General features: G+C 39.4%; 1 protein-coding gene across 14 annotated transcripts in view; it reads right to left on the reverse strand.

Moving 5' to 3' along the window:
- Positions 1 to 331: 331 nt before the first annotated feature.
- The window catches only part of ERC1 (ELKS/RAB6-interacting/CAST family member 1), a 287995-nt gene continuing 260703 nt past the window's right edge, over positions 332 to 27623 (reverse strand). For all 14 annotated transcript variants that reach the window (XR_003990582.1, XR_003990581.1, XR_003990579.1 and 11 more), the window contains 2 exons: positions 18325 to 18513; positions 332 to 7066 (listed from right to left, as the gene is read on the reverse strand). Coding sequence is in view for 8 of the 14 variants with exons in the window: in XM_030479675.1 (XP_030335535.1) it covers positions 6929 to 7066; positions 18325 to 18513 (327 nt within the window). In the remaining 6 variants the exon portion in view is untranslated. The remainder of the gene's footprint in view (positions 7067 to 18324; positions 18514 to 27623) is intronic.

Below are 27623 nucleotides of genomic sequence, written 5' to 3' on the forward strand. Positions count from 1 at the left end.
AGCTGGCTGTAAATGCAGTTGCTCTATCTCCACTTACCTGACTTGTGAGGTCCTGGGGTAACTGGGACACCCCTGTGATTGACAGTCCCTCACCCTCCCCTTGCAGGCAGCCCCAGTGATGCCTCTGGGCATTGCCAGGCACATAGTACAGCTGAGGCCCTTGGTAGGGTTGTTCCAGTCACGTGGGTGGGCAACAAATGGGACCTCAAGGTCTCAGGGAAAAGCCAGAGAGCCTCTAAGCCCTCCTACCTGCCCTCTGGCCCTGGGCATGCAGGAGAGGACACTGAGCAAGACACACCAAAGTTCACTGAAATGAAGACACAGCACAGAATTTTTAAATAATTTTATAATTTCCTGATGAACTTAGTCTGTGAATAAAAAAAGAAGAAAAAAAAAATGAACAAAGTGTTTATATTATCAAGGCAAAGTTGAATATAACACATTTTCTTTGCAATTTCATTATCCTGTCAGTAACATGACTCCAGCAATAAAACACATACAAGTTGAAGGCAGCGTGCGCACTTGCATCACAGACATCAATGTCTCCCGCTGCTGTTATTTCCAAAAGGAATTCAAGTACGCTAGATCGCATCCCCAAAGCCTGTCTCCCCCTCCACTAAAGTGCAACATGTCTCTTCCAAAGCAAATGAGGGATCCATGTCTGTGGAGTGGACAGAGCATCCCACAGATTTTTAACCCCACAAACCATTTGTGAGCCTGGTGTGCGGCTCTCCCCATTCACTGACTTGGAGGGAAACAGCAACATACTGTGATAGTAGGCTTGGAGCAGCATGTTGGGCTAGCACAGAAATTATTCCCCTGTTCATGGTCCCATCTGATTCATCCTCCTTCAGCATCTGAACAGATAAAGGCATCTGCCACTAAAGCACCCCAGATATACTGTAACGAGTGTGTCAGTAAGGGCCAAATGCAGCTGCCCCTGGGCAGGCAGGGATGACAGAGACTTGGCCATGTCCCCAGAGAGCTGGGAAGATGGGCTAGGTTAAAGGAACAATGTCTCCTCATAAAATCTGGCTTTTAGATAACCACATAATAAGAGTACATGAGTGATAGATCCATCTTTTGCCAGTTTCCAAATGGAAAAAACAATGTTTTGAACAAAAAACCCCAGCAAAGCACTGAGAACCTGAAGTGGAAATATCTACTTAAAAGCAAAAGGGATTAACTTGATTTTCAAGATCCAAAGTAGAAGTGCAAAATGGGGACAAACAGCATACAATACATTGATATAAAAAATACATTCATTTAATGAAATCCTTTACCTACTGTCATAGGTAAAGCGATTTGTGTGGGGTTTTTTGTCTATGTTACCTGCTGGTTTAGCCTCATGTTGTTCCTTTTATGCAACTGCAGCAGAAGGTGGCTGCTAGTCCTTTCCTGTACCATAACCTGCTGTGGCTATGTGACCAATACCAGATGCAAAGAAATACAACTTTAATAATGGACCTACACGCGACTACCTGCACACACAACTATATGCACTGGCACATGTCACTGGGATCCATGGGCACGATTGAGAAGACAGGGAAAATTTGGCCAAAGCATTTGTCCCATTTACATCGGTGCTTCCTATCTTAAGGGACCCCGGGTGTTGATAACCGTTACCAGAAAAGACTGATTTCAAAAATACTATTTCATCTGCATTACACGTGTACAGTATAAACCTGGGAGAGCATGAATTTATACAGGGTTTGTAACATTTCCTAAGAGGCCAAGCTGCCTTGGACCTCAAAAGCCTGTGAAAGGCAACTGGTTATGGTTATAAGCCCACGAATCCTTTTCCGTACAATCCCAAAAGGAGGAGTCATGGCTTTGTTGCTTCTTTACTTGAATTCCTTTTGATGAAATTTATTTTTATATATTTTTTAAAACACATCTTTTTCAGTTCTACTACTATCTTTTTTTTAATCCGACAACAGACACACATTGTTGGTAACTGCCCCAGCCTTAGGACCACACAGACAATATCGACAAGCAGAAAACAAAACAGGAAAAAACACCCCTGAAAAAGTCAGGAGAGATACTGATGACAGGGTTACAGCACTCACCACACACACTGGAAAAAGTCAGGATTTCGGTGTTTATGCTTTTGACACTAAAAAGTTTTGAAACAGTTTTTCTTGTTTTTTTAAAAACAGTCAGTGGACACAGCCATTTTGTTCAGAAGGATCTGCTGTTGCGTAAGTTTCCTTCCATTTGTGTGGAAAAAACAATTAAAAACATTATATTGTTTAGAAAAACCCCCTGACACTCCTTTTCCTCACCATGATGACAAGAGAGGTTAGCAAAGTTGGCCTTGCCAGGCATGATGCTCCCCGATGCCCTGAGCCTGACCCTCCCACCCCGCCGGCTTCGCTGGGGCAGTGTTAGTTATCCATAGCCTTCTGCGTCCTCTCCGGTTCCCCCTTTCAGTGCAGGTGTTGAGCTGAGTAGAGGCTTTCTTCAAATATCAGATGCCTTGATTGTACTATTTCCCTTTTGCATTTCAGTGGAGTCATTTGAGGAATACGTGCACTACTTATGTAGTGAAATTCTTGCTTTAAAATGGTATCAGTGTGTGACTCTCTACATCCTTTGTAAAGACCCTTCAGCAGCAATGATTGGCAATTAGGACAGGAATGGAGACTCAACCCTGTCAACTTTTATCAGATGTAGAAATTCCCCAACAAATTGAGCACTAGCAGCAGAATGGGTGGGAACTACAGGGCAAACGAAAAGAGGTGCCCCTTTGGTTCAAGAAAACAGGGTTATGTCTACAAGATTTATGACATTAATGCTCCCTTGTGCAAAATACCTACAGCCCCAAAGTACCAGAAAATTTGCAAGAGAAGGGATATTCCAGCTGTGCAACCAGAAACGGTGCACACAGTTTTATGCATCACATCAGACCTTCACCTTCTGTCCCCTGGACTTGGCAAAAATCAGATACTCCAAAGAGTGTTTGGCATTTTCTAAAGGGAAAGCTGGTTAAAGGCAGTCAAAATGAGAGCAAATACTAGAAGCTTAGAGCTTCCTTTGGGAGCACGCCAGGCAATTCTTCTTCCAATCACAAACAGTGTTCATGTCCTCACCCTGCAATTCTAGTGTTGTAATGTCCTTTTAGTGTTTTACATGAGGCTGGATTCAGAGGAAAATATGTACTTGGACTCAGGGATGTCATGAAGAAGCATGGTTGGGGTGTCAACATTTATACTGTACGTGGGCTTCAGGCTTGAGTTATTTTTTAGCCCAAGCCCAGCTAAAATAACCTATTTCATTTTCTACAGACAGCTCCTTAAGTCCTTACATCTCTCAGTTTCTCTACAAATGACAGCTTGAAAGGAAAAAAAACACATTAAAGCAATTAAAACTTTCACAGCTCCAGCAGCAAACGGAACTTCATTTGACAGGAGAAGAAAAAGCAAGTTGCCCCAGGCTCCCTGGGAAGGGCCCCTGATTTCCTAGAGCTGCTGTGTTGCAGGACTGCTGTGCTAGGAAACTCTCTGTTTCTGCCTGGCTGCTGACACTTGGGTATCAGACTTTAAGAGAGTGGTGGGTTAGGCAACTGGATGAGCATTGCAGTATGTGCATACATATGGCCCTTCTGCCATGTGCCTGATATGCAATTCTGTGGTGGGTTATGGTAACAAAATCCCTTCACTGCCCTAAGGCCAATGGTGTGGAACTCCATATAAGTGAAAAAAGCTTTCACTGGCCATGTTCAGCATTAAACCACAGCCAGCAGTAACTCCCGAATCACCTAGTTCCTTAAGCTATTCACCATCACAAGATCTCTGTTGACACAGGATCAGAAAGATGATCTGAAATAGTTCAATGGAGATCAAGTCGGATCAAGTCTGTTCCTAAATGAGATAGGCTCTCTCCCTGAAAGCACTTTATTGAGGTCTAAGATCAATGTTTAAGATGGGAAGCCTGGAAGATCTAGAAGATAACATCGGTTAACGAGAAAAATTGCAAAGGCCCAACAATGCAGATGGGAAGAACAGCAGGTGTGTGTCTGGGAGATAAAAGACCACATGGCCAGCACGAAAACTAGCCAGGCTTGACAAATCCTTCCAGGGAAGAGGCTGGGAGATGTGTAAACAGTGAGATTCACCTAGCTGCTGACGCATGGATCCTGCACATGCTGCCATGACAGCACTGTGCCTTTGGCTGGGGCACTTTCAACTCTAGACATGCAGCCACAGGCTGAGTTTCAGATGCAGAAGAACCAGTACTTTCCTATGATGTGTGGGCAATGCAGTAAACCAAGGGAATTGAAACGACAGCCCAAAGTGACCACTCCTCATTCGCATCCCCTCCCCCTGTTTGCACCAGAGATGCTATCAAGGAACATCTCAGTAAGAGGTTTACAAGCAGGAGTCATTTGAACCATCGATAAGGGAAATTCCACAGCTTCTCACAGAGGAGGGATTGTTTTACAGCAGGGAACCATGGCAGCTGGAATTTGACCATATAAGTTAATGAGATAGTCAGGAGTGGTGGTGGTGGCGTGATGATATTAGGCTGATGGCTCTGATGCTTTTACAGGCGACATTAAATTCCTTAAGTGAGTAATTAGGGGTGATGAAGAAAAAGCAAGAGGAAAGATTTCAAAACAACAGCTCCTATCAAAACGTGCTGACTCAAATAATGGGACCAAAGGGGTGGTTCTGGGATGAGGCACGGCTCAGTGGTATGTACAGTCACTGTCTGCACGCCTTCCGGTGTTTCCCCCTTGCACACATTCAAGTTGTCATTACTCTCCTCATTCATGACAACAAAAGCTTCAGACACGGGCTGCTACTACAGCAAGAACTAAAGCTACATTTGCAAAGCACCAGCCATGTTCAAAACATGGAAAAGGTGTGAATCACCTCTTCTTTAGAGACTTACATATTTCTTCCTAGTGGACACCATGGTTACGGATCCAGTTCCTTCTGCTGAATCATTACAGTAGAATGAATTGGGGTGTGATTTATTTTAAACCAGTTAATAGTCTACAGGCATATAAGGTTTCAGGTTTGCACATTTTTCAGTGCTTGTTTGAAAAAAAGACAGGGTACATCTTCCCTTACTCAACTTCTGCTGATGTGCTTTCTATTAGAAGCAATTGGTCACTTCTAAAGATAAAAATAGGGTATGAAAGACCTACAGGAGAGCTGTGCTATGGATTTGAAAGACATAAGAAATGCAGCTTTCCTGAGAGGGCTTGAACATTTTCATTACCATAACAGTTTAGTGATTAAGGTCAAAATGTAGTAAGTCATATTGAATTAAACTGCAGGCTCTGAATGGGAGGTTTACTGAGAGGATACATAATCAGCTAGTGACTAGAAACCCAAGATTTATTCCACTGCTGTGTTGATATTTGGTCTCCTTTTGCCCTCCTCTCATTCTCTTAAGTAATATGAGAAAGCTAAAGGGGAACGACTCCTTTAAGGAGCATGGGGATGTGTTAAAGGGTTCTGTCCTGCAGATGCCCCCAGACACACATAACCACTGGTAGCCAAGAAAAAAGCGTGTCTCCCCAGTAATGCATAGTCCAAGTATGAACACCCAAATCCTACTCATTAAATAGGATCCTGACTTGCCACCACAATGACAAACCGACCTGCTACTTCAGGTCGTATTACCTATCAGCAGGGGCTTTAACGAGTGTCAAAGATGGATGAGAACAAGACTAAGGCCTCTCATATACATATAAGAATTGCACTGGTTTAACTAAAGCTGTGATTTTATATCCATCTACTCAGCTGGGTGCCAACTCCAGCAGAGATGCTCCTCTTCATAAGAATGGGTTATTACACTGAACTCAAACTCATTCCTTGTCAACCTAAGCTAAACCAAAATAAATTAAATTATAATTATAGTAAGAACTCTGTTACTGATGTAACTAACTTAGCTTTAAAATTATACTTTTAAGCTAAATGATGCAATTTTCTCATTTACAAAATGCCTAAGACTATTCTTGATGGAAGCTAGTGTTCACAAAGCTATGGCCTGAAAAATTGGCAATGGACAAATTATACAAGTTAAATCTGGGAGCTGACCTGTTGACCACACCTGCCCAAAGGGAGAGAGCACTCTATAAAATAAGAACTTAGGAGACACAGACCTATGATGAGAAGCCTCAGCTAGAAACCCCAAGAAATCAACAGATGAAAACATCTACCTGAAAAAATGCTCCACCCAGCACTTCAGAGTCAGATCAGCAAACAGTAAAAATCAAAGTTAACAGAAAGTACCAGTATGCCTACCTTGTTTTCCAGCTGCTAGATGAAGTGACTAACAGGAACAAATAGTGAAACTTTCCTTTCCTCTCTCTTATTTAAGAATATAGAAACACTGAGACAGGCAGCAAGACCTGAGCTAGCTAGCTGATGCTGGCCAGTCACAAGCCATAATCAGAGCACACTCAGGTTTGATTTTAGCACTCTGAAATTCAGGCTTTCAGCTTTTATGGAAAAAAAAAAAAAAAGAAAGAAGGAGAGAAAGAAAGAGAGAGAGAAAGAAGCAATAAATGAATGAAAGGCAAGGACTACCCTTCTGAAACCTCATGGAGAACTAGAGCTGCTTGTGTTCAGTGGATCCTCTCTTCTTTGCTCAGTAGACTTGGAAGAGCTCTGCTTAGCTGTATCCAAAAGTCACCATCAACAAAGTCAACGGGGAATTGGATTCTAAAGTAGAAAGGCAGTGAGAAGATGAATGCAAACATGACTGATTAATCATAGACTGGAAAAACCTAGAAAGCATGTAGTTTTTAGAGAGTTGGTTGGGTTTTTTTTCTTTTGTTTTCTTTGTAAAAGGTGCACCAGAAGTTTCTATTCCATTGTCTGTCTTTCACATTCCTCTCCACTCTCATGGCTCCTTGGACTGACTGGGCTTGGCCACCGGTGTGCTGCTCCAGTGGGGCTAGTGGCCGAGGTCATGATGACTCCTCAAGTGCATTGACAACTTGCTCCAGGATGTCAGGGCAGTGATCTGCTATCTGCTGTAAGATGGCGTTGGCAAACTCCTGCAGCTCTGCGCTTTCCTTCTCGCCCTTTTCTAATTCATCATGAAGCTGCAAGAAACACAGAGGCATGGTCATTCTCTACAATTAAATGTGTTCACTGTATAATGAGACCTGCGAAGCAGGCTCAGCTCTAAGCTAGGACACCTTTTAGAAAGGGAGCTAGCAGAGATGTAACACGCTGGGCACTTCAGGATCACCATCTTTCCTTGGTGACTCCCGCACCAGAAACTGGATACTCTCCTCACTCTTTATTTCACTTTTTCATTCCACAGGACCAGGTTTGTGATCTCCCAGTTAAGGCAAATAAAATTATGAATAAATTGTTCTATAATAAATATTAGAAAAACTTCCTCTGCAGAATGTTTTTCTGAAAGCAATTCCAGAAGCAATACAGCATTTTTCTAGTATATTACTTTAGATAGCTTGACTTTCATTCATGAAGAACAGGATGTTTTATAGGTTGTTACTTCAGAATTATTTCCTATATGAAATCAATAGGAATGTTACATAATTATACATAATACACTCAAGAGTTAAGCAGAATTCTGATTTTGCTGTGGAATTAATAATTTTCAGAGACTGTGTTTCCTAACTCAGTAAGAAGATCACTGTACACAACTGTGGTGGAACATACATGATTTTTGTTTACTAACTCTGTATTTCCTGTTGGATCACTCATTGTTCAGATTACTGTAATTGGCTCAGAACAGGACATGGAACTTCAAAACTATCTTATTCACTCTGTCTATAGCCTACGAACTGTTTTTCCAACATGTGGTGTTACAAACCACACCACACAACATATTGGAATATATGTGAACATAGTTTTTAGCTCTGAGCCTAATGCTATTGCCAGAATTAGGGGCCCACAGAGTCTTAATGAAGAGCAGGAAACATCTGCCTTCAGTAACCTGTTTATCTGCCCAGCAACTGATAAAGTCCATGCTAGCCTGTGAACTGTGCAGAATCCCAAGTAAGACTGTAATTTGTACAAGCATGTCAGGGATTACTGTACTCACAGTGGTCTAAGGATCTAGCAGAACAGGGAGAAGCAATATCTCTTAGTAGACTGGATGAGACCCAAAGGTAGACTGGATAAACTTTCAAGCAGATAGCTCTTTCAAACACTCTATATCCCAAAAAACTTTTCTGTTTTTTTTTCAGCAGTATGATTTTCTTCTAATAAAGTATATTCCCTATGAATATGAGTGTATTTGTAACATGGTACATACACTTAGATGGATTCTGAAGTTTATTGCAAGCATCTGCAACCAAAGGTCTTTGTCAGTGTGAGCAGCTGTAGCAACTATCTTATCTATACTGGAAACTCCTTCTAATTTTTTTTTTTCCTAATATTATCTGTCAGTCCTGTAACATTTCTTATTCCTAACTGATTAATATTTTTATTGGAACTCTACTGTGTTAATATATGACACGGAAAGAATGTTAAAATTGGATCTTTTTTTATCCCTGAAGGGATAACTGGTAATCAAGATACACATTTCTTGATCTGTATTTTGCACTTCTGTAATACTGCTCATTGTGTGTTTTAAAGAGAGAACTGTCAGGCACCAGGACAAGAGGGATCATTTCACCACCATAAGAGCACAAGGCAGTGGGAAAGGTTGTATTTCTACAACTAAATTTCTAATCAGATACAACAGTATGTCTCTGTTTAGTGATGGTATCAAGCAAAGCACAGGAGTTTGTTACTGGAAGAAATACTGCATAAACCCAAACAGCCTAAGAATGACTACAGAATAAATATAAACTTTTTGTAAGGAAGTTATGGTATAGACTTCTGTAGACAAAAGTGAGAGAAAGGAAATTAAAAGGGTAAGCTTGCTACACTATTCCCTTTACTAGGCACTGTAGCATACAGTAAATTATTTGGGCTTTGTGTGCTGAATGTTAGTTTAATGTGTTCTTATGTGCTTTGTTCCTACTGGCTGCCATACTCACATAACAGCTATACGAATTCAAGAGGGGCTCATGCCAAGAATCACAATGCAAAAGCAACCTGATCCTGCTCTGTGGAGTGACATGAGCCGGGGAAGTGGGGAAAACGAGAGGGAGGGGAGCACTCTGGGCTCTGTAAGGGCTCTCAGGGGAGAAGAGGGAATTCAGCAGTAACCCATAATGGCTCAGAAACGGCACGCTGTGGATAGGTGATTAGCCTGGTTCCAACAGCCTGGCAGAGTTATTAGTCGGAAACTTGCAATGGATGGATAAGCCTAGGAGAGGTTCAGTCAGCAAGCAGGATTGAAAAAGTCAGTACAGCCAGCTAGGAGCAGTGCTGAATGTTAAAAGCCAGGAAAATGGGTTTCAGGGGCTACCTCTCTCAAGATCTTCAAGCTAGTAAAACCCCAGGAATTCAGGCAGCCCCAGCTACAGCAGCCTGCCAAACACCTAAGTGCTAGGAAATTCATGGGACTGGCCTGAACATTGAACTCTGAGACACGGCTGCCTTGGCTTCTTGGGCCAGCGCAAAGCTTTCAGGGTGCCATCCACCAGAAGGGAGGTCAGGAGAGACAGCAAGTAACGGGAGAAGAAGCCAGCGATGTAATTCTTTACTTCATTCGGTCCGCAGGAGGAGAACCAGGAGAGGGCAGTGTTAGCAGGGAAAGCAGGGACCTGCTCCCTGTGCGTCCCGCACCACCACCTGCCCAGGCAGCATCTTTTCTCCCAGCCTTTCAGCCAAATCCTCCAGGTGAAGCTCCAGGAAAGGACAAAACAATTCAATAATCAAATATAAAAGCAACTCAAAGAGATTAACCTTCAAAACTGAACGGAGGTTGGTGGACAAGGGAGAATCCTGCTGCATGTTGTCTTCAGTGGGGCAGTACTGCAAACTCAGTGATGTTTCAGTTTCCTGCTCTACTAGTCAGCATTTATGTATTTATAAGATTCCTTATGAAATCAAGGTAAGCCCAACAAAATAATCCCATGCTGAAGCTAATATAAGTCAAATGCAGTCAAACAAAAGTAACCAACTCAACCAGATGAAGAAAATATTTCCAAGAAGTAAGTTTTCGACCATCAAGAACTCCAAAAGGAGACGGCTCTGAATGCTGAAGGCCAGCAATAATACTTTGCAAATCAGCGCAGCCAGAAAGTCTACACAGCTGGCTGGCAGATGTCTGTGACGAAACGTCTTTGAAAAAAGTAGCAATGATAGCTTTGCGTTGAGTTTGCTCACTTCAGAACATCGAGGTTTAATAATGTGACTTCTACTTAAACAAAGACATCTTAATTGACTATGTGGCTGGCTGCAGCATTTCTGTATCATGTATGTCATCTCCGTTTACGTCATTCCTTTCAGAAACAGCTGTGAGCAGCATACGTCACTCCTCATTCAGACAGGCTCCTTAATGGAGAACATCCAGTACTTCATGGTATAACTTGATTCACCTAGGTATTTGGGAGCCCCAATTTTAGGGAAGTTTCTCTAAAAGCACTACTACCAATTCTGCTCTGGTTTCCTGGATTTTCTTCTTGTGAATGCAAGCAGAAATGGTGTTATCTTCCCCAGGCTGTTTTTCTATGAAAATAAAGGAGTGTTAACAGTTTTTTTTTTTTGTTGGCATTTTCGGCTGAGGTGATGAGATTCATACACTTGCCTCATTAAAATGACCAAAAAAGAGAAGGCAAGGCCAGAAATGTTTGCCTAGTGGATGCCAAGTAAAAATAGACAGCTTGGAAAGGAGAGCAAGGACCTCATAAGTGCTTCACAGTATTTTTACTTTATCTTTGGATAGAAGAACAGACAGGACCTTCAGAATCTCAGGGGAATAGAAGCTTGCAGATAATCTGCAATAGATTCAGATGCTTTTCACCACTGCTGCCTTCCTTTCTGGGTTTAGAGCAAGTCATGATAGGAATACTTTTCCATTTATAGTTGAACTCCACCAGTGAAAAAAACCCCAAACAATTCACCCTGAATTTAGCTTGCATTGTGCTTCTCTGGTCCAAGATATTCCAGAATTTATTTAAAGATAAATTGACATTCAAAGGGAAGATAACTTCATAGTTAGGAAATAAGATGCTATAGTTTTATATGCAGACTAAGTGAACTGTGGTGTTGCCTCGCAGAACTTTTTCAGCCTTTGCTTATCCCGTAAGGTAAGCAAGGCAACATTAAGCTAAGATCCTGTAAAATTTATTTATACAGAGGAGTCTTACTCCCCAAAATGTTATTTTCCTCTGGTTAATAATTTCACAAAAACACTATTGAAAAAAGGCAAACAAAAAAATAGTATCTCATCTCAGCCTATGGACAGTGAAACTGATTACAGAATAGGAGATGTTTGTAGAGCAAAACAAAAAGAAGTTAATGCAGGTCTTCTATATGGCTACAATACTGAGATCTGGAATTACATTTCTCAAAGTGTAGATGTTTCTGGATCAGGCTGAAAATACATTTAGAGGTTAAACTAAGAGAAATAAGCATCAAAAAGAAATGGAACTGATTTAACCTTAACGTTTGTTTTGTTTCAAAATAAGAAACTACACTGAATTGCTGTATCTCAGGCAAATGGCCAAGAGCTTTTGCATCTTCCCAGACCAACCAGTGTAAATATGCATGTTTGAAGTAGTGAGAGCCAATTACATGCAAAACTTTATTTCTCAACTACAGACCTATAAAATGGCCAAAAGAAAGGGTTCAGAATATGGAAATCCCAGTCTGCCGAACTTAAAAAAAAAAAACCCAAAACACCCAAACCCCCCAAAACAGCTAATTTTTGTGTAGACCCTCAAATATTTGTGCTTTACCTGGAAATTTTGTTTTTATTTTAGCTTTTTCAAAATATTTAAAACACATTTAAAAATTGAAGTAAGATTTCAAATTTGACATTCTGTCTTGTCTTCTAAAATCATGTAAACTTTTAAAATGTTTTAAATATGTTTAAATACATTTGAATAGATTTTACAACTAATTTTGTCAAAAAACCCTAAAAGAATTTGTTGAGGGCTCTTGCATTATATATTTGAAATAACTTTGCACATGAGATTTATCCTGCATTCCCGAGCATCTCTAAGCTTTGTGAATAGCAGAAATATCATTATTTCCTTGGTAATGAATGAATTTCAAAATCATATGAATGGGAAGAAGGAATAAAACAAATGCTTCTAAGTTATATCTTGCATTTCACTGGAGTTTCCGTGTAAATCCTGCACCTGCAGGTAATATGTCCATCATCCAGCAACAGCAGCAATCATTTCACAGTCAGAGGACAATTTTCTGTTCATGTAAATTCGGATGTACGTTACACACTGAAAATTAATGCTGCTATAGTGTACAGAAAGTTGTTATTCTGTGCCTAAGCAGAACAAACAATAATTATTGCCTGTACAACAGGGCTACCTGCTAGGGCCAGGCCCCGCTGACCTAAGCGTGCATAATGAAGTCAAATCCCACAACCCTAACCCCTAACAACTTGCAACTCTGCATGTTAAAAGGACTATGAAAAAGAGTTAGGTGGCTACTTCTCCCGGTTTCAGTTGCAATGCATTACCTTAGGATTCAGTTTACTGTCCTAAAGCCAGATTGCTAGACACCGCCAGAATTACTCTGTGATGGACCCTTCATGCTGGGCTTGTACTTTGCCCCTTGCCTTCTCTGCTGCTGAATTAGGTCTCCGCGTCCCCACAGGCATTCTGACTGTTTAGTCAAGGCAGCACCTGACAGTCATAAACAAAGGGAAAACTCATCTGTCTACAAGGCAAATCTTAAATACCTCTCTTATGTGTCCTAGCTGATGAGTTTTAGAAAAACTTTTTAACTGTTAGGACAGAGGGCTGGCGAGCAGTTTTGGTTTTCTACCTGCGCAGTGCAAAACAGAAGAAAGGGCAAAGCAGGAACTACTTGAATGAAATGAAGAAGCTCAATACAACCAGTTATTTCAGGATCAGAGCTGGAGCCTTTTCTGCTCTGTCCATGCTACTTATTTCTCTTTAAGAGGAAGTTCTTTTTGTTTATTATGAAGTCACGGAGAATCCTGTTAGCTCTGACATTCCTGACAAATATTCCAAGAAAGACATTTCCATGAAATCTTTTGGTCTAAACAATGAAGGGACAGGTATATAAAATAAGGTAATAGCTCAGGTTGGTACACCATCTGCTTGCAGGAACTGCTTGAAATAAGACCACAGTAAATTTTAGACACACCACACACAACACTTGATTCATGTCCTGAAAGCAATGTTTTACCTTTTTTATCTCCTTTCAAGTTAGAAACAGTTAATGTTATCAATTGGTAGTGTATCTTTTCAATAAAATCAGCAATTCCATACACAAATAAAAATGAATAATGTTACGGAATTATGGATATGATCAACTTATGGATAATGTTTGTGACTTCAACCAGTATTTAAGAACTGTGACACTGATCCCAAGTTCTCACCCTCACCCAAAACCTCAATTTAATACAAAAGTTTAAAATGCTATTGAATGTAGTAATTTTAGAGGGTTCCTATACCCATTACCTTCTCAACTAAACTCAGGAAATACATTTGCACATGAAGAAAGATATAAATTGTTGCAATTATTACTTCTAATTTCTAACAGAGACCAGAAGTGGGCTGTTTAACTTTAAAATACATTATGCATTCCCATAAGATTACAAATTAAAAATAAATGACATAAATCAGGTGGGGAAGATAACAAGCTAATGGAAGAGCAGTCAGAGAAGGAAGACAGGGTAAACTCTGAAGTAATAGAGTAATTTAGAATGACTAAATGCAAAACACGGCAGAGTAATTTCTTTATAGAAACTAAACGAGTAATTTCTCGTAGATGACAGAGAAGTAAGAACGTAAGTGGAATCTGAACAAAGTAGTACACAGGATGTTTATAAAATAGCTATTTATAATTTAGAGTAAAGTTTATCCCACTTATAATATTGTTTGTATAAAACCCCAATACTTTCAAAATTCAGCAAGCATATATGCAATTTAAAAATGGCATTTGAAAGCTACATGAATGTGGTCTGGCATTCTTTTGTATGAAAAGCTTAACATTAACTTTGCTGAGAGTGAAATATGACTTATGTGCAACATAAATTATGCTCCTTGGAACCAAGCCATGACTATTTAGCTGATACAGCAGGTTGTGACTGATACAGTGAAGCGCCATTATCACCTTTTTCCTTCCTCTGCTGCAAGCAGCTGAAAAGAAAAGACATTCCTGATTTCTCAGGAAAGGATTAGTAAGTAGGCATCCATAGACGGTCTTTTGGCTGAAGCTGGTACACAGGGAGAGGGAAGATAACCTTTCTTCACTACAAAAGGTCTTCTATGACCATAAAGATTTTTCGAAAGCTCCTCTCTCTGTACCTCACAGCCGAAGCAGTCATAGGTGCAACAACACTATCAGTGGGGTGAGACAACCTCCCATAGCAGGTGTCCTCTGAGACAATATCTCATGGAAATACATCTGCCTGGGTCTTACAGGCTGCTGTTGATGCAAATGCTGCCAGAAACACCTCTGGGGAAAGAGGAACAGGCAGGACTCCCAGCAGCCTGGACAAAGCCAGGATGCGTTGGACATGGCTGGAAGGAGCCACTGATAGCAGGGATCCAGGGAATAAAATGCCTCCTACTCCTAGGGTTAAGAAAATTATTTTTTAACTGGATAGGTCCTCTTCTGTTGGAAGAAATATTTTTTTTCAGAATGACTGTCAATGTAGGACCTATTGAAAATAAGCAGCTCTCCATAATATGAGGTTCTGAACATTTTAGAGCTGGGTTTGAAAGGATAAGAAACATTTATAATAGTGTTTAAGCTATTAATGGAACTAACACTGTTGCCTACTACTACTATCTGGTTGCTCTGTCTCTTTTTACTTTCTTGCACTGTTGCCTTCCTACCACAGCACAGCACACCACCACCACTATATTTAAATTATGATTTTCAGCAAGTTTCCTTTTCTAAAGTTAAGAGAAAACCAAAAACCAAACTATAAATAAAAATGTAGACCATATCATTATGTTCTTAATGTCATCTCCTTTTATATAGGAATAAAATCCCTCACTTAAAGGCAACCATCTGAAACGTGAAACAACAGTAGTTCTACAGAGCTCAGGCATATTAACATAATGATGTGTTTAGAACAAAGTGAAAGAAAATATTGTATTTAATTGAAATTGCTAGGGTAATGCAATTATTTATAATGAATGAATGGAATTTTTATTTCTCAGTGTCGAGACTTGGAACATTCTTCCTTCCTTCTGGTAACTTCAATTTTTTAGTAAGAAAAGTTGAACAGGACATGAACTGGTCGAAGGACAGTTCCAGAAACAGTGCAGGTTACCTTCTTTGGGGACACTGGGTCAGAACTGACTCAAAGGAATATTTTCCACTACATGAATAACTTAATTACATGGTTCCAAGCACTGTAGGTTCTTTATTGTCCACTACTTAGTCTAGTATACTAGTTTAGATTAGGTTCTGAGATAACACATACTCATAAAGTACTGGCTTCAGGCTTTCATTAGAAGTGGACCAAAATTTTACTACAGTAAGTCAGCTTTATGAAATGTCTTTGATTAAATGCCAACTAAGAATGATATAGCATCTTGGCCCCATATTTTGATTAAAAGCAATTGAAGTGATTTAGGACTATAGCTGAACTTAATGGTAGCACAAAGAAACTATTATACATGAGAGGTACCAATTATCAGTCAAATTTTGATAGTCTACAAAGTTATTTATGTGGCAACAAATTCCCATTAGAACCACAGTGTTGATGCTGGCAGACACTTTTCCACAATGACTTGTACCTTAGTTTCTGTGGGTCACTATGGATGTGCTGGAAGAATGAAGAGCTTAGATCTACTTCACATACTAGTTCTACCTACCAGAAAAAGTCACAGAAAACTACTATTTGTATCTGAGCCTTCCCAGCAGGTATGAGACACCTATGGGGTATATTGGCTATGATGAAATAGAGCAGAACCATCCTTAGCCAATAAAAGTTGCTGCGCTGGCAAATTGCAACTCCAAAAGCAGCAATATGAAAATGAATTGTCCACTACTTATAAAGAAACCCAAACAAAATTATCTCATTGGTGAGAAGTGGATACACTGGCATCATTCTTAAATATTATTGGTGTTCAGTTAAATGTATCCTCCCTAATCATGTTAGCACTTCTTAACATTCAAGAGGATTAATTTTTTCCCACTGAGGCTTGTGAAGCATTATCTATAGAAGATCATATTAAAAGGGACAGGAGTGAATTTAATGCATCGGATTTGAAGTAATTTACAAAACTCATTAAAATTCCAAAGATGCAAAATGGGTATTCTGTGATGGGCTTCTGCGAATCTGGAGAACTGATTCCCACCCCCCATGGGAATACTTTAGGCACAGAGGAAATTCTGCAGTTACAAACAGAAAAGTTTCATGACTTACATGAAAAATCTGCTTTGTAAATTGAAATATATCATTGGTGTGTGTTTTTCAACTGAAGCTTGTTAAATACAATCTAAGTGGGTATGGGAAAGCAGAAGACTGCTACATTTTATTTTAGCGGATGTTAGTTACGCAAGGGAATCACAAATGGAGTAGTAACTTTAAACAACTGTGGTGATAGCAATCCAGAATTAAGACAATAATAGGAGAAGATAGATAGAAAAATATATTTTTTCTCTTCTCCAGGGCAACTTAGATAACTCTTTTCCCCACAATTTATACTTAAATGCTTTCTTTACTGTGTAACTAGTAAGTATTGTTAATGGACTAGCAAAGTTCGAATGAGAAATATTATCTTTCGTTAGACCAGTACACAGAACTGGAAAAAACCAGATGCTGTTTGAGGCTGACTGTCTATTCAGAAGAACATGCCAAAGAAAATCATCTCTATTTTCTATACCAGCATCTCTTGATCAAATTATCACCTATCCCCACAGATCCTGATTATATTTAAAGACCACCACAGCTATAACAAACTAGTCAATTTATTTCAGGGATATCCAAATATCTGATAAACTTTTAATCCTGTATCAGTGATTACAGAACCCAAGAGGCACATATAGTGCTGTCTCTGGGTTCGTTGGGGTTACATGGCTCCGCAGGGAAAAGGAATGTGTCAGGCCTATAGAGGCAAATGTAGATACCGAGTGAGGCACGCAGCACATGATGAATCAAATAAATATATGGAGACAGGTACAAAGACAGATATCAACTCTCTTGTTGATCCAGAGATCACTTAGGCCCTGTTACAAGCATATTTATCTCCAGAGGTATGCTTTTCTTTCTGAACTGTTAGACATGCTTCTGTTGGCTTCCTGTAATTTCGCTGCTAAGCTGCTCTCTCCAATTTTTGGATCAAAACTCAGCCTTGAGTTGCAAGTGCATGGAAACGAGCTTAAACACCACAAAAGAAGAAAACCAGAGCTGAAAAGTTGAGGATAGGCTCAAGATAGTGTTCACTGACCCATAAATCCACTTTGAACTATATAGGCCTTACATTAGTTTGTGTGCATACTGGATAGAGTTTGGTATAGACATATGAAAGTGAAGAATTTAGTGAAAGAATTGGCATTATAACCCAAAATCAGGGTCAAACCCACAAAATTAGTCACATTTGTTGCCACTTCAGGGATTAAAAAGGGCAAAACATCACCAGGGCTGGGAGAAAGGAAGATTATTTCAGTAGCTGAATTACAACTAGATTGACAGTCTCTGCAGAGACTTCATCAGAAAAGCTGTCATTAAACCCTTTGAGTATTCCAAAACTCCTCGAAATACACTCTTGGACTGCTGAAATCACTGCGTGTGTGTGCATAATCATGGGTGTATTGCATCTAGTACACTGTGTCCAGATCTTTAGGTATCTCGGTAAGGTGGTAAGCAGAAAAAATTACTGGCAAAACATACTGTAACAGAAGGTGAGGACGTTGTATTCAGTAACATAAAGTGACTCATAAAAATGTGCCAATTAAAATATAAATGGTTAATGTCATTAAAAAAAGATTTAAGATCCCTATAACTACATTAAGTTATAAAGAACTGAAATTTGTGAATGGGTATAACATGGCAAAAGCGGTATCTTGCAGTTTGATTTCCTTGAGTGTGTAGATGCATGGCATCACATATGGATAAAACAGCAGATGAAATTCCCTAACAAATATTAAATGGCAATAATTCGAAAAATTATTGACTCCTTCTATCAGCTGAAGAGTGGATTTCTGCTGCCTATTTTCACCACTTACAGAATGGTTCCCCAGCATTTTGGTGTGGCACATCAGTAAGATCTACATCACCATTCAAGCCCTTGTTCAGAGCTTCAGACCAGGAACTCACCTGCTCCTGGGTCATCTTTTGCAGCTCTTTCTCCCAAGCTGCCCGGTCATCATCCAGGTGGTAGGAAGCAGGTGGGGTGAGTCCACGTAGAATCAGGGGGTCACGGTCATGGCAGAGGGCTGTCAGATGTCCAATGTACAACTTCAACTTGCTGCGATTCTGATCAAGTTCTAAGAGGGGCTGAATTATCTGAAATAAGAGAACAGAAATAGTGAGGAACAGCCTGAGACCCAAGCGGTGGTTAAGGCAAAGATCAACCTCTAAGTTACAACCTCGTTCAGCTTCATGCTGGAAGAAACCTGCACACCCTCTCTCCCCCCAGGTACTTCTATCCCATAACCCAGCAATCATCCAGCTGAAGCAGAAAGAAACCAACTGCGCTAAGGGAAGGGGACATGGTGATGATAGCTGCCTGACTAATATAGGAAATAATGATCGTATAGGTGAAAAACGAGAGTGTTAAATTGAATGCATTAACTCTACTGATTATCCAGCAATGCTTCAGTCAACTGTTTCAACTCCCTGCTTTCAGAAAATTAATTTTTCTGATAAAAGGTGTCTGTCCACAACTAAGGCAATGGCAATGTAGATTTCAACTCATTTTGCCAACAAACATTTGATTGTAACTTAAGTATGCAATAAACATGTTCTAAAGAGAATAGTTTCAGATGCCAAGATGTTTTTAAGATGAATGTATCTCTGCTGTAGAAACTGGATAGAGACATATCTTCACCAGAAACTTAAGATACAGTTTTCTGTATTTTCTATAGTTAAGATATAGTCTTCTATAGTTTTGAAAAGGCAATGACTTTCATTTATTATGCAAGTCAGATTCTATATAATAGACTAAAAAAATAAAATCAAAGGACTTTAATACATACTATATTATTTCATTATACTTAACCTAATCTCATCCTTGTTCCCCAATGCAATTCAAACTGGAGTCATCAAATTCCCATTCAAAGTATCTGAAGAACCATTTTTCATTTGGTTTACAAAAATATAGAGCTCAAGTGCATAAATACATACCGGGAATCCCTCACTATGCTTTCCCCACAAGAATACTGCTTTAGATTGCTCTGGGTGTTTGTGGGCATGTATTCAAAACTGCAGTAATACAAAACTCTAAGGTTTGCAGCTGATGAAAAATTAAGGAAGAATTGGGCTTAGTGCCTCCATTCCATAACATGAGGTGCTGAAGCTACAGACACTGATGTGTACCAGCTAGGAGAGCTGGAAAGTCTTGCTGCAATACTGGCAACTTGACATGTTCCCAGGCAGAGGCTGCACCTGCTGTTTGTTAGTGGGCTGGGGATATCCTTTCAATAGGGCACCTCTGACCCTGCTAATGAATAAGGGGTGAGATAATCTCCGAGTCAACAGAAATAGGGTGCTGGCACTACTTTCAACAAAGACTCTGGCTTCGACCCCTTTTAATAAGGCTGTCAGGGCTCACTTATTCTGCTTCTAACAATGTTCTACATGGATTAATTTCTGTAGAGTGAGAGGATGTGAGAGCCACGGCTAAACAGCTAACTAATGTCAGGCTCCTTGTCCTGCAGAGCATAGCTGCGCTCAGCAGCCTATATCAGAACATCAGGGTGGCAGCAGCTATGACAAGCCACAGCCACAGAGACACAGATGTGGTAGAAACAGACAAGAAACATGCATAAAGTGAGCTCACGTGCTTCATTAAAAAGCCTACTGCTATGTACAGCCTTGAGGCAACACCTGTTTTCAGACAGAAACATATATAAAAATAATGGTTTGATGTATCAAGACTGCAAACTGCAGCAGGGCAGAATACTCCACTTTCCTGTATACAGAGCAATAGGAAGGGATATTTTAGTAGCAACAACACAGATACATTTCACTTCCATCACCAACCACAACTGTATTTAGCCAATTACATCCCTCAGCTTTGGTTGTTGGCTGAACTTGCGCTATTTACCCCAATTTCTTATAATTTGGGTTACCTAGATTCTGATCTGGAAGTGTACTGCCTGTGCAGGTGAAAAAAGGTGATGCTTCTAATTTAACTGATGTCTTTCCTATCTTTCTTACTATTCATTTTGCCCACAGAGAGCAGAGTGATGGAATACCATATCTTAAAAAAATACTGTTTTATAAAAGCATGAAAATTAAGTAGTCAATGTCTAATAACTAGCTGTTCAATCAATCTAGTAGCTGCCTTGTATTCTTTTCAGGTACTGCAGTCTATTAAATATCAATCAGATGTGCAAATTTCAGTCTGAAAAGAATCTGACTTGCCAACTTCTGGCTAATCCTTGTGAACAGAAACCCTTCCTGATAAAGAGAAAGCAGAGCTATCTAGCAAGTAATGATGGAAGATTTTCATACAACAGTTGAATTTGATTGCTCAGGGACTAGTGCCCTTTCAAAGCACATTCCTCCTCTACCCTTCCCCCTTACCTCAAGCTGGAAACAGGCCAAATGAGGCGTGTGAAAGTTCTTAACTAGCAGCCCTCCCAAAGCTGTTCACAGAGCAATCATTCCTCTCACTTGGGATCCATTAAACTCTGCCAGTCAAGTAGGAAATGCCCTTATATCTGTGTTCCTGCCATATCCAATTTGAACTAGCCACTTTAGCAAGAGGCATTGTGCTTCCCACAGAGCAGAGCTGCCACTGCCTTATCTCAAGAGGGTGTAAGAGCATTTGCTAAGTGGAAAGGCAGGGCAGTGCTGGATTCATAAAACACATTGTGTTCTCATGATCACTGCAGAGCTGTGGAGCTTTCTAGGAAAACAATGGGTATACAGACCAAACCCAGGAATATCTTTCTAAAGCAGCTCTGATAGGTTTAGGCCATCCTCATCAATGCATGGAATGAAGCCTGCTTAATGTACCCTCAAGTTCAGAATATTGTTAATGCCCAGCTAAGTTTGACAATATGTTTTGCTAAAAAAAGCAATCACTACAACTCTGAAGCAGAACCATGAAAAGCTTGACAAATCTCTGATACAAATCCAAACCATATCTACCAACTGATAAAGACATTTGGGAACATATTCTAAAACAAATTCAACTTGGAAACAACATGTTCAGTTTTCTTGAGATTTCACAGATTTTTTTGGTTTTTTCTTTTTTCAAGTTTGAGCATGACAGATGTGAATCTAAGTGTAGTTTCACCAGTCACTCAGACAAAAAAATGCTTTAGAATGAAACTAATCCTGCTTCTTCAGTGGTAGTTCTGCTGTTGCTATACAATGGTCAGCTGAAATATGAGTAACTGTATTTAAAAGTTTTTTATGATAAGAAGCTGCATTGAAATATGCATATATATGCTGCATAGGTAAGAGAAGGTACTTGTAACTGAATGCAGTTGGAGAGACCTATTTAAATGTTTGGTCAGTTTTACTGTGAAAGATGAATACACCTACCACACAGAGACTGGTGTTTAAAAGTTTGTCTAAGCAGTGTCTAATGTAAATATGCAAAAACATGTAGGTGAAAACGTGTTATACCACCAGTGAATGGGTGGTATAAGTGCAGCAGTGTCAATCCAAGATAAATGTGATATTGACTATCCATAGATGTCTGCAGAATAAAGTATGGTTTTAATTGATGTGTAATAGGATTCATTCACCACAACCACCAGCTTTAAATTATGGTTTCTCCAGGCAGAAGGAGTAATGACCTGGTCATCTTTCTCCCTGCTAACATTCCCTTCTCTGAAGGAAGCAACCACTTTTCTTTTTTTTGCAGAACCAAGTAATTAACTTTAGTAATTTCAGAGAATACCTTCTAAATTTCTACTTAGCAATAAACCTGCAACTCCCATGTTGAAGAATGTCTTACATGAACCCCTAAAAGCTTGTCTGTTTTTCCAGCTGCATCAGTTGTAAAAATTATCTCCTTACAGAACTTGCCTTACTTAGCAGAATCAGGCATCAACACGCATGTTGATCATGGATTAACAACAGTAATCTTTTTCTTACAGATACATGCCTATGATTTCCCTGAACAAGCAAAAAAAAAAGGAGAAAACATCTTCTTGACACAGCAATGCCAATACAGAGAGCCTTATGTATACTTGGCACTAGCATGACTGCTGTCATACTCCCCTGTTAGGTTGACCATCTTGCTTGCACATATGCTGCATGTATATTTTCGTTACAGAACACTAAAAGGCAGAGTAATACGTGTTCTTCATTTTGCAATCACATAATTTCGTAGGTTTTTCTCAACTTAGCTATAAATCTTTAAAAATTTGAGAAAAGTCCCTGGAAGAGTAGCTGTATCGAGAAGAAAACAGAATAGACAAGTAATCTTGGGGTCAAAGTAAATAACATGGCATCAAAATTTCACTGTTTTTGTATCAAAAGTGTTACAAAGAACCGTAGATGAATGAATCTGAAAGTTTCCAAGGAATTAACTAACTGATAAGTGCTCTAGCTTGATAGCCTGGTCTATGGACCTTGAGTTTCCTTTGTAGATTCTGCAAAGGCAAAAAAACCTAAGGAATTCTGAAAAAACCCCAAACCCAACCAACCCCCAAACAAAAAAAAAAAAACCCCAAAACCTCAAAATACCACCAATGACCCCTTCAAAACTTCAGCCTGTACATAACAAATATGCTTGGCAAATAAGTTACAAGGACGTAGCAGACCTTTATCTCCTACCATCAATCATATTTTCCTTGTGAGCATGGGAAATTGTTTTCAAACTTTGTTACATACAGATGCAACTATGCTACCCAGCAAAACTTCCTTCCCAACCTACCATTAAACAGCAGAAGATGGGCTCAAAGTCTGTGTAAATACATATGTTTGTTAAAAAGAAATTACTCCAAGGAGGACCTGACAAACCTAACAAAAGATGGAGTGGCTCATAGTGGGTCCTTGGATGTTTCCCTGTATCTGGGTTTTATTATGGATATTACCAGACAAGAAAATTTTGCCTATATAGCAAAATACCTTATATGGGAGATATGGAAATAAACTAAGATACCGAATGATATAGTCTGGAAGTATCTGCATGGCAAATTGAATTACGCCTTCTTGCTCAGACCATTTGTGTTTGGCAACACACTCTAGGGTTCAACTACAATCATCTTGTAACTATTGAATGCAATGGAGTTTTATGAGGCATGAATTTGGCTCAGAAAATGCAAAGCTTTCCCAAATTCAGAACAATTTATCACTGATGTCTTCCCTTCATTATTTTAAATGGAAACAGAAGAAAGTTCTCAAAAAGACACAGCCTGACCTCAGTTCAGTTCAGCTCAGTTCACTGCTGCAGAGATACTTGGTTTCTTCAGAAGATCACAACACAAAAGCTCAGGGACAGGCTCAGTTTTCTTTAGATTTGTTTTAAAGACAAAAGAATGGATTTAAACCTAACCTTCATCATTTTCTCCTCATAAACCAAACCAAACCAAAACAACATGCGTGACGAGCTGAAAGAGATTCTGGCTATTTTGACAGAACTGTCTTACTCAGTTCATTTCTGACAGAATCAATTAGGAAACCATTTTTATATAGCAAATTATTTTTGAAATTTTTATACACCATGAACAAATCCCATGGATTAATGATTTCCAGAGTTCACCCTCTTCACCTTGGGAAAAATCCAGACCAGAAAAAAAGAAGAGAAAACACGAAACAGTGAAAGTAGTTTTGTCATTAGTTCCCTCTGTTTAAATAAAATCTTTTCCCTATAATGTAGGTGAAGCAAAGAATTGCAGTGGGTTGGTAGAATTCTTAAAGTACCGAAAATGAGCAAGTAGTTAAAAAATATTTTTATACATAACAAATCTAGAAGTGCTTTTTCATGACACTGGCAACTTTTGCTTACATGGGCTGCGGAGCAAAAGCTTGTGGGGAACCATGTGCAGAATAGCAGGGACTAGTGTAGATCACAACCAAAATACACTGGTGGGACTGTGAGAAGCTTGTTAACTGGACTGTGGGGGAATACGAATGCTCACAATGAGGTACCTTGGCACAGCTGAAGGTGCTGTCTACATACAGCTTGAATTTTACCTGTTTCATTGATCCTCCACTTTCAAAAGCAAGAGCATTCGTCCAAACCCACACCCTTAAATATAACTAATTGCACTGTGCACACATGGCACCTCTTTCTTCTCTTAACAGTCCATATGCCTCTTTCCTAGCTGAGGCAGAGGACAGAAACGTGTAGCTTAACTGCAAGATGAGATCACAACATACAAATTGAAATGCTATTTTATTTGTCCAAGTTTTCTTTTGTCTTCATGATTGCTTGGGAATGCAGCAACCCAGCAGCTTATTTCTGGAGCAAAACAGAATGGGCAAAGTAGGGTGAGATCTACAGAGAACTTAAAATCGTCCACATTAATACATTAAAATCTCCTTCATTTGAGAATTTAATTTCTGGGAGTTGTGTTAGTTATCAGGTTAAAATTTTGAATAATAAATTAAATCATAGAAAGCTGTGTAACTGGGTAGTCAGACATATGATATTGACAACTAGAATATCATCAAGGGAAAAAAAAGTACAGCAAGTGAAAATAGTTTAACAACTGTCTGCAGCTTGTACATGACACTATGGATTTAAATAGCATCCTCCTGATCAAACTTTTGTAGGGATAATTAGGCAAGCTTTGTTTTCAAAGAATCCATTAGATTTTATATCGATTCCTTCTCTACAAGAACAGCTTGAGAATAAGCAAGAACAACCTGCTTATATTTTTAATCGATTCAAGCTTTCTAGCACTTGTTATCTATACAACAGTGAACAAGAAAGCATACACATTCCTTGCTGTACTGTATTTTGTCTATTGCTCCTTCCTATTACAAAGGATAAAAGGAAACAGTGGCTAATATACTTTTGTTTGAAAGCAGAACATTGCAGCACATATACTGGGAGAGTGTGTCCATGGGAATGCTTATGTATCAGTGACTGCATTCTTCTGTCTCCCTGCTGTCTGTTCCATTGCTAATGGAAAACAGAAGGTATTTCTTAAGTAGTCTACCAGAGAACACAATCAGTGCTTTTCCTGTTCAGATGAACTATAACCTCCCTGTCTGCAGGTGATAGGAATCTTTGTCTCTTTCCTCTCTAACACTGGGTTTTCATTCTGCTGTTCCAACTCTCTACCTGCTACATGAAACTTTCACAGCAAAGCTACATGAAGCCACTAAACACCTGGTTTATCTGTCTTTAGGAATTCTTCTTAGACTTGTTTGCTCTACATTCAAATGCAAACTCCCATTAAGAAATACACCTATTTATACAGATATAAAGTAATTCTTATCTGTATGTTGCATTAAACAATCAGATGTACTTGGACCGCCCATGGTGAGCCTACTATGAGTTGGAACTGTAAATCCTGACATCTCCATCAGAAATTATGAACTCTAACAGCCAGGAAAATACAGCATCTAGGTTGGCTACATGCCTTTATCAGGTTTTCTTTTAGTCATATTTCTCCTAAGCTTATTTTCATAGCTAATATGTTGGAAAGCAGGTTTGGGCTTGATTCTTTAATGTTGTTCATCTCTGCCCTCCCTCAGTTTCTTTCCTCCTAACTGACAACTGAAAGGTGCTGGCAGCAACACCGCCAGCCTGGCTGCAGCTATTCCTCTTCTGGCTCTGTCCTGCTTATAAGTGAGTGCCAGGGCTCAGCTCCCCTCTCCTCTATGTCACCCACAGCATATCCATAGTTTGCAGAAGCTTCTAGCCTTGCAGGATTGCATTCTGGGGTGCAGATGAGTGCTATAAGAAATCTAAATGGCAGAGTAACTGGGAGATAGTAGAGACTATCACACAAGCTGTAAGCAACAAATCTCCTAAAGTGGCCAGAAACAAAACTGAGTACAGATTTCCTACTTGCTACAAAGACCAAGCCACTAGAAGAAGATCATATTCAGCTGCAAATCTAAGAAGAAAATAAGACACAGGCCTGGAATAATCTCATTTGGTAGAAATGAATGATGGCCTTTTTGCAATTGTTTTGCTGAAAAGCACAAATCTCTACAAAAAGAAACCAGCCATCTGTTTTGAATGTTTTAGAATATAAGTATCTACTTGCAATCTTCTTTGATCTGTAAGAATAATAGGAAGACAGTGATACAATCCAGTTACACCTCTGTTCCGAGTGCTTAATTCATCCCAGAGCTGCAGATTACAAAATTCCATCTGGAAATCTTAGTCTTATCATTCTGGGATCAGAAAGAAGATGAACAGTGTATCAAGATCAATTCGTTCATGCTTGTAGATATAACATTCTTGGACAGAGAATACATTCTTCAAAGATAAAATAGTTATTAAGATAACAAAATAATACTGGAGTTGTTTGAAAAAAAGAAACAACCAAAACCAAAAAACCCAACAAGTTAGCAAAAGGACTGTTCCCAGATACAGGAAAAGGACCAGGAGCAGAAGCTGACATAATTTTAAGGACAGCATTCTTCTCTAGGCTGGCCCATCCCAGTCTAACAGTACTTACTAGGCAAAAGATTACATACCAGTATGGGTATAGAAGAAGAGAGAAGGTGGGAAGGCATGGTTTCAAAATTGCAATTGTAGATTAATCATAAAACAAAATACTAAGCATTATTTAAGTTGTTCACCATAACTGGATTTTTACTTACACTAAAGTGAGAAGGTCACAAAAGGCTCTCCATTATTCAGAGTTACTAGAGCCAAAGGAGAAAAGGTTCCTCTCTGAAAAAGGGGAAAGCTTGAAAAGGCTTGAAAAGAATAGATAATTGTATGATAGCTAAACCAGGATTTTGAATTATATTTCCCTACAGCAGTAATTGTCAGTCCATGAACTCTTTGTGTCTCCTTGCCTGAACTTGACAGCACAGGAGTCTTTCAGTTTCATAATTAACGATGACACCCACATAAGCAGGGCTCCAGAAAAGCAGGGATAGAAAGCAGGTCCTGTGATTAACCGGACAACTGTATTCAAAGTGCTGCCCTCGTCACAATTAATTAGTTACATCACCTTATTTGAGTGCATCACATTAGAGTTCTTACTAAAGGGTTGCCAATCTGGAAAGTGGGAGTGAGGAGGCCTGGCTGTCACCAGTATGACAAAACAAATCTGGCATCTTATCTCTCAGTCAGGCCAAGTGATAATGTTTAAGTAAATTAAGATTATTTCATGTAGATGCCTTCAAATTTTCCACAGGGTATGTCTCTAAAACAAGCATAAGACATTCTTTCATGGTGTTTTTACACATATGAATGCAGAACTGGAACGGACATATTATAACAGATTATTATATAGCTCACAATCAGTTTGTAGACTTTTAGAAAGGGGAAGAAATCACCCTTCAAATGACAA

This window comes from Strigops habroptila, chromosome 3, assembly GCF_004027225.2.
Source record: "Strigops habroptila isolate Jane chromosome 3, bStrHab1.2.pri, whole genome shotgun sequence".
NCBI lineage: Eukaryota > Metazoa > Chordata > Aves > Psittaciformes > Psittacidae > Strigops > Strigops habroptila.